Genomic DNA, 10,090 nt, shown 5'->3' with positions numbered 1-10,090 from the left:
AATGGCAAATGGAATTTAATGTTGGCAAGTGTGAGGTGGTCCACTTTGGTAGGAAGAATGGTAGGAAGGACTATTACTTACGGGGCGAAAAACTGCAGCAGGCGACGGTGCAGAGGGACCTCGGGGTCCTTGTGCATGAGTCGCAAAAACCCAGCCTGCAGGTGCAGCAGGTGGTCAGGAAGGCGAATGGGATGCTGGCCTTCATAGCGAGGGGGATTGAATATAAAAGTAGGGAGGTCTTGCTGCAGCTGTATAGGGCATTGGTGAGGCCGCAGCTGGAGTACTGTGTGCAGTTTTGGGCGCCGCACCTGCGCAAGGATATTTTGGCCTTGGAGGGAGTGCAGAGGAGGTTTACTAGGCTGATACCGGAGTTGAGGGGGTTGAGCTATGAGGAGAGGCTGAATAAACTAGGCTTGTACTCGTTAGAGTTTAGAAGAATGAGGGGAGATCTCATTGAGACGTATAAGATGATGAATGGGATGGATAGGATAGAGGTGGAAAGACTCTTCCCGCTCAAAAAAGACAGTAGGACTAGGGGGCACAGCCTCAAGATAAAGGGGGGGCGGTTCAGAACAGAGTTGAGGAGGAACTTCTTCACTCAAAGGGTGGTGAATCTCTGGAATTCTCTGCCCGTTGAAGTGTTGGAGGCTGCCTCGCTAAATATTTTTAAGAAGCGGGTTGATGGGTTTTTGATAAGAGAGGGGATTAAGGGTTATGGGGAGAGGGCGGGAAAGTGGAACTGAGCCACGACAGATCAGCCATGATCTTATTGAATGGCGGGGCAGGCTCGAAGGGCCAGATGGCCTACTCCTGCTCCTATTTCTTATGTTCTTATGTTCTTAAATCAATTCCTTAGCTTCAGTTCATAACTCTGTTCTTTTAAGAACAACAAAAACAACTGTGATACTCAAATATTTTACCTGCCTCTATCAATACTTTGTCAAGGAATATTGTTGAGTGAAATGGTTGTGACTATAATAAAACATCAAATAATCCATATTACTAAGATAGAATAAATGGTTCTTTTTGTTGAAGGAAAGAAAATGCTGTTTATTGAGCGTGGAGCTCATCAGTAACAAAGAAAAAAAATTACAGCACAGAACCAGGCGCTTTGGCCTTCCAAGCCTGCACTGACTGTGCTGCACATGTGAACTAAAACCCCCTACCCTTCCAGGGACCATGTCCCTGTATTCCCATCCTATTCATGTATTTGTCAAGACAATGTGATCACCCATATCCAACAGCAAGGTGCAAGTGAACAGGAATAGTGACTGTACGTCTGCCCATTGCCCAGATACACCAACTTCCTGAACCTACAGCATGGGGCTGGTATGCAATTTTTAATTAATTCAACCCCTGTACAAATTATTTATATAGATTTTGTTTCCCAAACTTTATGGACAAAGTTTTGAACAAATATTTTGGCTTCTGACAGATTATGTTTATTCAAACAGGGTGATCCAACAGTTCAATAGATTGGCAAAGCGGGTAGTTGAGGGCAGGAAAACTGGCCCGTTTAAATTGAAGATGGATTACTCAGAACAAAAGGGTTAAAACCAGAGGGTGGACCCTGGGATCGTGTGCTGTCTCTAAGCATTGGAAATCTGACCTTCAAAGTCCAGGCAACTTGGAATGCCTGTATGTTCTGTTTGAACTTGTTGGATGTAGACATTTGGAACAAGTTGGTGTCAGCATTTTGATCCCATTAGCAAATGAGAAGACTGACGTATGTTAGTATCCGGAACATGTAAATTAATGGGAACATGGATTAAAAGCCTGTGACTCCTGAGATTGTATTGTATGCACTTGCTTATCTCACAAAGCCAAAACCTTGAATTTTGTGATCCTGTCAATTTTTAACTGACCATAAAAGAGACTAGCTGTCCTGCGATAGTAATCTTCACATTTATTTTATTCAAATGTACTATTGTTACCAAATTTACAGTCAAATTACAGGACGGTAAATCCAAATGAAACATTGGAAACAAAATGAAAATGATTCTCGGGTGGAAGCAGTTACTGTACCTTCTTTTCCCCGTCAGGATTGTACTCTTTGTCGAACAACATGGTTAACAGGATGAGAACAGGGATTAGTAAATAGGGAGTGTAAATAGCCAAGAGAGATAAACGTTCTGACATGGAGGTTGGGCCTAGGTTTGTTGATTCAGAGAAGTCGTTAAACAGAATATGTGCGAGGATGGCAATAAGTGTTGTTGCCACATGGGTGGAGTATACGATAGCAGGTGTCCTTATCCATAAGCAACCTCCTGCAACACAATATATTATTGATCATATTTCACTCTTGTGTGGATTACTCCAGGCACAAACTACAAAACAAAATGTCATAGTATATAAACAATCGTTCGTTGGAGCTGAATTTTAGAGACAGTCTTGAAGGGATTGGATATAATTTCATAATCCACAATTCCCCACATGCTGGGTTGATCTTGGTTTATGATAGGAAGCACCAGGGATGGAACCCTTGGTAGGTACAAGCTGGCAGCCACACACGGTTACACAAGGAAGCAAACCTACAGATTGTCCAAAGCAGCAAAGTTTGCAGTGCTGGGTGGCTCTGACAGGAAGTTGCAGCAGATATGGATTCATAGACGTTTAGAGCACTGAAAGAGACCTTTCAGCCCATTATGTCTACGCTGGTCAACAAAGAGCTATTTACACTAACCCCATTTTCCAGCATTTAGCCCATAACCCTGGAGGTTACGGCAGTATCAGTGAATATCCCAAATACCGTTCAAATGTTACAAGAGTTTCTGACTTAACCACTCATTTAAGCATTTGAGTTGTTAACTCATTTGAGTTGTAGACTTCCAGCACCCTCTGGGTGAAAAAGTTTCTCTTCAACTCCCCTCTTAGGCTTCTGCCTCTTACCTTAAATCTCTGCCCTCTGGTTACTGACTGCTCTACTAATAGAAAAGGTGCCTTCCCACCCGCCCTACCCCTGTCCCCATAATCTTTTACATCTCTATTGGGTCCCCTCTCAAACTTCACTGCTCCAAGGAAAACAATCCCCATCCTATCCAATCTTTCCTCATAGCTCAGACCCTCTATCCCAGGCAGCATCCTGAGTAAATCCCCTCTGCATCCTCTCCACTGCATTCATATCCTTCCTGCAATGTGGTGACCAGAATAATAAAGACCAGTATCCTATATGAGAGTGTGAGACTGAGAATCCCGGATTATGAGCACGATTGCTGCATTTGCAAAGCCACTGTGAATGACAGGAAAAAATGATCATTCAACAAGGGTTATCTACAGCAATCCTTTCAATTCACACCAGTTCCTAATGATCATTTTGCTTCATTCTCAATCTGAGTTTCCTTCAGGTTCATAAAATCCCTACAGCGCAGAAGGAGGTCATTTGGCCCATTGGGTCGGCACCACAATCCCATGCAGGCTGTATCCCTGTAACCCCACATATTTACCCTGCTAATCCCCCTGACACTAAGGGCCCTATTTTAACATTGCGTTGGGCACAAAAATGTGATAAAGTTGGGTGTGAGGCCATTAATGCAATCCACGTCCACGCAGATGACCACTTTACCAAGACCCAGGAATGGCCGCGATCCAATTCACGCCCGAAATGGGCTCCATGGCAATTTGAATGCATTTGCATGCATTTAAATTGAATTAATGAACTGCCCGCCCAACTTTATCAGCATTTCCCCCTTTACCACCACGTTCACCGATCCGGAATCGCGCTGAAATGAACACACTAAATAAAAGTCTGAATCGGGCGCTCCAGCTGCTGAAGAGGCGAGTTCAGAGCCTCTGATTGAGGGGGGAGGAGAGTCGGATTATTCTTTGGTGGGGGGTGGGGAGGGCCGATCTTTGTCTGGTGGGGCGGTGGGGGGAGGGGGCGCGATTGTTGTTTGGTGGGGTGGGAGGGGAAAGAGGTCCGATCGTTGTCTGGTTGGGGAGGTGATGGGCCAGATCATTCTCAGGTGGGGAGGGAGGCGAAGGCAGGTCAAATGTTCCGGAGAGGGGGGGAGGGGGGAACGGTGAGGTCAGATTATTCTCTTGAAGGGCAGGGGAGTGAGGCCAGATCATTCTCAGGGAGAGTGGGGGTGGAAGGAGGGAGGCGGGTCAAATGTTCCTCTGGGGGGGTGGGGTAGGGGAATGAGGTCAGTTCATTCTCGGGGTGGGGGGAGGGCAGGGGGGTAAGATGTACGTCTGATGGTGGGGGCCAAGCCCGATCACTCACTAGGGGGAGTGGGCAGATGGATCTCTGGTGGGGGGGGGGGGGGGCGGGGGGGGTGTCCACTGCCACTCGGCAGGCGATTGGTGGTGGGGGAGGGGGGATTGCGATCGGTCTGGGTAGCGGGGGGTGGCTGGATAAGGGGGACAGTGATGTCTATGGAGGCCATCGCTCCCACTTTACGCTCCCGGGCCGCTTTCTGCAGCCTGGGAGCGATCTGACATGGGCGCGCTTTTTCAAATTTTTCGCTAACTGCGCATGCGCAGTTCAGAGCTCCGACCATTTCGGGCGCACTACACCCTGCCCACAGCACGATTCAGACCCATGATTTTTTTTGTTCAGGCTGAGTGTGTATGGGAGTGCCTGAGAACAGATTTCCAAGTCAGATCTGAATCGTGCCTAGATTCAGCACTTAGAACGAAAATGGTAAATTCAGGCCCTAAGGGTTAATTTATCCCAGCCAATCAATCTAACCTACACATCTTTGGACTGTGAGAGGAAACTGGAGCACCCGGAGGAAACCCACGCAGACAGGGGGAGAACGTGCAATCTCCACACAGACAGTGACCCAAGCCTTTCAGTGTCTCACTCCAATGAACAAGTTCCTCAACAGAACTATATTCTCATCTTGGGAAAGATCCAAGTGATTATATTACACTCTTTCCTGAGATGTACTTTTTTCAATATATAGGGTGGCACAGTGGTTAGCATTGCTGCCTCAGCGCCAGGGACCCAGGTTCGATTCTCAGCTTGAGACGCTGTCTGTATGAAGTTTGCATCTTCTCCCCGTGTCTGCACGGGTTTCCTCTGGGTGCTCCGGTTTCCTCTCACAGTCCGAAAGGCGTGCTGGATAGGCGCATTGGCCGTGCTAAATTCTCCCACAGTGTACCCGAACAGGCGGCAGAATGTGGCGACAAGGGGACTTTCACAGTAACTTCATTAATGTAAGCCTACTTGTGACGCTAATAAATACATTTTAAACTACTCACAAATGTAAATAATTGCCTTACTGACCTTTGTAGAAAGCATAAGCGGCAACAGGAAAGAAAGGCAGCTGCAGCAATGCTTCACAAAGAATGAAAGCTTTGAACCAGGCTGGAGGGTCCATCATCATCGGGTCTTTGAATTGGGTTGCGTACCATTTCAATAACCCTTGCAACTAAGGAGAAAAACTATGTTAAAAAATAAAATGTAACATTCTTAGAAGCTTGTCCTATGACAGATAAAGCATTTCACATTCAGAGTTAATATTAGGTATTAATATACAAGAATTGCCCTGATTACACTATCTGAGTACTGCATAAATTCCATTTTTCATTCAGTCACAATTCTGTTAGAAAAAGCATCAGAATAATGCTCTGAAGATTTCCAAAAGCAGACTCACTCTTAATCTTCTTCGCTCATGTGGCTGGGTAGAGAACAACAACTATGATTTTACAACAAGGTGGCCAAGTGAGGATGGAGATGGGCAGCACAGTGACGCAGTGGTTAGCACTGCTGCCTCTCAGTGCCAGGGACCAGATTCAATTCTGGCCTCCGGTCACTGTCTGTTTGGAGTTTGCACATTCTCCCCGTGTCTGCGTGGGTTTTCTCTGGGTGCTCTGGCTTCCTCCCACAATTGATTGGCCATGCCAAATTGACCCTAGTGTTGGGGGATTAGCAGGGCATGGGAAATGGGCCTGGGTGGGATTGTGGTCAGTGCAGTCTTGATGGGCTGCATGGCCTCCTTCTGCGCCATAGGGATTCTATGAAGATGGCAGCCAGAAGTGGTCCACTCCATTAACTGAGAACCACCATCAACCTGGTGACTGAACATCAACTAATGATCTCTAAAGGCTCTAGTGATATCTAAAGGCTCTATTTCATCCACCAGGTAACATCAGTACATGATTAGGGTTTCAGAATTGCACCAAGTTGAGCAGTGGCATATGTTACACTGTTCAAATATTAGAAAATCTCAATGCGATTTCCTTAGGTACTGCACAGTGCGTGTGTTCAGGAATTTCATTACATAATGAGCAGTGCAAGTGTGAAGGAGTTTTGTTACTGTACAGTGAGAGTGTGGTGGGGTTTTCTGAGATAGCTTGCAGTGTGCATTTAATTTCCTTAAATACTTTGGAGTTAAAAATGGACAAGTTTTCTTGGATACTGTGCGAAGTGAGGGTGTACTGTGCACGTGAGGGTGTACTGTGCGCGGTGAGGGTGCGCTGTGCGCGGTGAGGGTGCGCTGTGCGCGGTGAGGGTGCGCTGTGCATGGTGAGGGTGTACTGTGCGCAGTGAGTGTGTACTGTGCACGTGAGGGTGTACTGTGCGCGGTGAGGGTGTGCTGTGCGCGTTGAGTGTGTGCTGTGCGCGGTGAGGGTGTACTGTGCACGTGAGGGTGTACTGTGTGCAGTGAGAGAGTACTGCGTGCAATGAGGGTGTACTGTGTGCGGTGAGGGGGTACTGTGCGCGGTGAGGGGGTACTGTGCGCGGTGAGGGGGTACTGTGCGCGGTGAGGGTGTACTGTGAGAGTATTTTATGTGCAGTGAGGGTGTAGTGGAGCTTCCTTGGATACTGTGTGATTGTGAAGAAGTTTTCTTAGATACTGAGCTGTGTGACGCTGAAGAAACTTAGATGCAGAAGAAGGACAAAACATGTGGCTTAGCCAAACTAAAAAAAGTCTGTGTACTCAATATTGCTTTCTTTCTCAAGAGCTCAACGATACCCTTGGTTGTCCACTGGTCACTTTGTGAAAAGATTACCTGAGCCCACACTGTGAATCACAATGGGAATAGGTCAATCCCCTGAACAATTCACACTTGGTACATCTAAGGTAATTGGGGGATGTCTTAGTTCTGGCGATAGACCTACAGAGGTCTCTGGGCTGCTAAGTTTCAATTTCCCAGTGATAGGTTGAGGGAGCTAGGTCTTTTCTCCCTGGAGAGACGAAAGATGAGAGGCGACCTGATAGAGGTTTATAAGATGTTGAGACGTATAGATAGGGTGGATTCTTGGAGGCTATTTCCCAGGGCTGAAATGGTCGCTACAAGAAGACACAGGTTTAAGGTGCTGGGGAGTAGATACAAGAGGAGATGTCAGGGGTAAGTTTTTCACTCAGAGGGTGGCGGGTGTGGAATCGGCTGCCATCGGTGGTGGTGGAGGCAAATTTGCTGTGGTCTTTTAAGAGACTTCTGGATGAGTACATGGGATTTAATGGGATTGAGGGTTACAGATAGGCCTGGTAGGTAGGGATATGATTGGTGAAACTTGTGGGCCAAAGGGCCTGTTTGTGCTGTAGTGTTCTATGTTCTATGTACTTGTTGCACTGGCCTTATACCTGCAGTTGTGTAAAAGCCCACCTTCAGGCTCCTCCCAAACAGTGCATTCCAGTCACCTGCCTATTGTCATTTGCATCTTCAATGCTGCACTAGATGTCACAGCAACATTGAAAGTATCAGACAGACAGATCACCGATAGCTACTTGTCACAATTCAAATTGTTCAAAAACATCCCAAGTTACTTTACTCCAATTCCATAATAATTACTTAATGATTAATTGTAAGCAAGATCTTTATTTATATACTGCCTTTCACAACCACTGAACATCTCAAAACACTTTACAATCAATGAAATACTTTTGAAGTCTTGTCACTGTTATAATGTATGAAATGTCGCAATGAATTTGTGCACAGCAAGCTCCCACAAACAGCAATGTAATCATCACTACTAAGTCGGTGTTTTGTGATGTTGGCAGAGAGCTAGTGATAACTCCTTTGCTGTTTCTCTGATCGTCTATGTCCACCTGGGAGGGCAGATGTGCCTTTTATAATATCTCATCTGAAAGACTGCACCTTCGGCAGTGCGGCAGCCCCTCAGTATTGCATTCGAGTGTCAACTTTGATTTCTATCCTCAGGTCAACAGTGGGACTGGATTAGAAGTGTTGATTGGAATATCAGAGCCACACTGTAGTATAAAAGCTAAAGGAGATCATATGTCAATCATCTGCTAGCTATGGGGTTATCCGTGGGGTTATTAACTCAATGCATGGCACTGCAGCCCTGTGACACTCAGAACACACTCTGTGTGCAATGATAACCGGATTGGTTGAAACTGTTCCCATAAGAACTGGGCAACAGAAAGCGGTCCAAACCTGTACAGTAGAAACTGATCCAATAGAAACTGATCCAATGGGAACTGGGGCAAAGGGAACTGGGGCAAAGGGAACTGGGGCAACGGGAACTGGGGCAACGGGAACTGGGGCAACGGGAACTGGGGCAACGGGAACTGGGGCAATGGAAGTGAATCCAATAAGGCCCAATTCAACTGGAACTTGTTCAGCTGGAACAGGTTCGATGGGAATTGGGTGGACCTGCACTTCAAGTCTTTCTACCAATACTGCACCCCTGAGATTAATAAAAGTTAAATACTGTGGATGCTGGGGAACCGACATAAAAACATAATACCTGCGGACAGCAAAGCAAGAAACACTGAGACCAATATGATTGTTGGTGAGGAGAGCGCCAAAGTCAGACAGACTCAAAATTTTAATTCTGTTTCTCTCTCCACAGACGCTGCCAAACCTGCTGAGTTTATCCAAAATTTCTTGTTTTGGCCCCAAAGTCATATTGGACTAAAAACGTGAACTCTTGTTTCTCTCTAACATTTCCTGTGTTTTGTTATTGCTCCTGAGGTTAATGATGCCCAGAGACTGGAGAATACAAATTCATCAAGTTATTGTTGAGGAGGGAACCAAGCTCACAACGAGAGACATGAACCCTCCCCACAACTCACACCTTCCCTGCTGCATCTCTCCAGTACAAAGCTGACCCTGGACTGAGAGCAGAGTGGGATTCCAGAGAGAATGGGATCCAGAGAGATTCAGAGGCAGAGAGGGATCCAGTGAGTGGGATCCAGTTAGAGAAAATGGGATCCAATGAGAGAGAGTGGATCCAGTGAGAAAGTGGATCCAGAGACTGGGATCCAGTGAGAGAGAGAGAGTGGGATCCAGTGAGAGAGTGGGATCCAGAGAGAGTGGATCCAGAGAGTGGGATCCAGTGAGAGTGGGATCCGCCCGCGCTCTGCCCTTCGCAGGGCAGTAGTTAGAAACACTCACCGTGGATGGGTACAAGTCCTTGGGTAACAGAGCCTGCAGGTCGATGCCCAGAGTGATGGGAATGTGAGTGAGGAAATAGAAGCAGAAGATGCAGTGCAGCATCTGACTACAGGAGGCCATTCTTCCCCTCTTCCTCTCTCTGGCTATAATAGTCCCTGTTTCTCTCTCTGGCTATAATAGCTCCCCCCGCCCTCTCTCTCTCTCACTGGCTATGATAGCCTCTCTCTCTGTCTCTCTGTGGCTATGATAACCACTCTCTCTCTATGATAATCTCTCTCTCTCCCTAGCTATCGTGGCCTCCCTTTCTCCCTCTCTCTTACTCTGTGGCTATAATAGCCTTTCTGGCTATGATAGCCTTCCTCTCTCTTTCTCTGCTATAAAAGCCTCTCCCTGACTACGATAGCCTCTTTCCCTCTCTCTTCCTTACTGCGGTTGGAAACTGCGATTGGTGCCGCAAATATCGCCTCATCATTCGGCAAGGATCGCCTCACCCACGTTGCAACGTGGAGAAAGGATTGGTTCCCGGAACAAGGGCGGAGTAAACGCCCAGTGATTCAAGTTCAAGTGGTGTACTGTTGATACACAATTTCATTTTGCTAAATAAACGTTATGACTCTGTTTAATAAAGAAACACACACGACGCCGGATAAACTCAGACACTGGAGAGAGAAACAGAGTCCCCTTTGCAGAACTCAGTTTAAAATCGAAGTGTTACAAACAGTTCTGAACCAGGGTTACGCCTCCAGAATCTGTCAAACAGTGTTTTGACAATGTCGCC

General features: G+C 46.6%; 1 protein-coding gene across 1 annotated transcript; it reads right to left on the bottom strand.

Annotated features, from left to right (window-relative positions):
* Positions 1-890: 890 nt before the first annotated feature.
* On the bottom strand, positions 891-9,787 carry tmem97 (transmembrane protein 97). Its single transcript, XM_080210555.1, has 3 exons — positions 9,313-9,787; positions 5,231-5,375; positions 891-2,267 (listed from the first exon to the last, which is right to left on the bottom strand). The coding sequence occupies exons 1-3, from the start codon at positions 9,430-9,432 to the stop codon at positions 2,017-2,019; spliced, it is 516 nt and encodes a 171-aa protein (XP_080066681.1). The 5' UTR covers positions 9,433-9,787; the 3' UTR covers positions 891-2,016.
* Positions 9,788-10,090: the final 303 nt, after the last annotated feature.

Source organism: Carcharhinus amblyrhynchos, chromosome 23 (assembly GCF_965287045.1).
Source record: "Carcharhinus amblyrhynchos chromosome 23, sCarAmb.v2.hapA, whole genome shotgun sequence".
Lineage (NCBI taxonomy): Eukaryota > Metazoa > Chordata > Chondrichthyes > Carcharhiniformes > Carcharhinidae > Carcharhinus > Carcharhinus amblyrhynchos.
The sequence above is the reverse complement of the archived record's forward strand: the minus strand, read 5'-3'. Positions and strand labels throughout refer to the sequence as shown.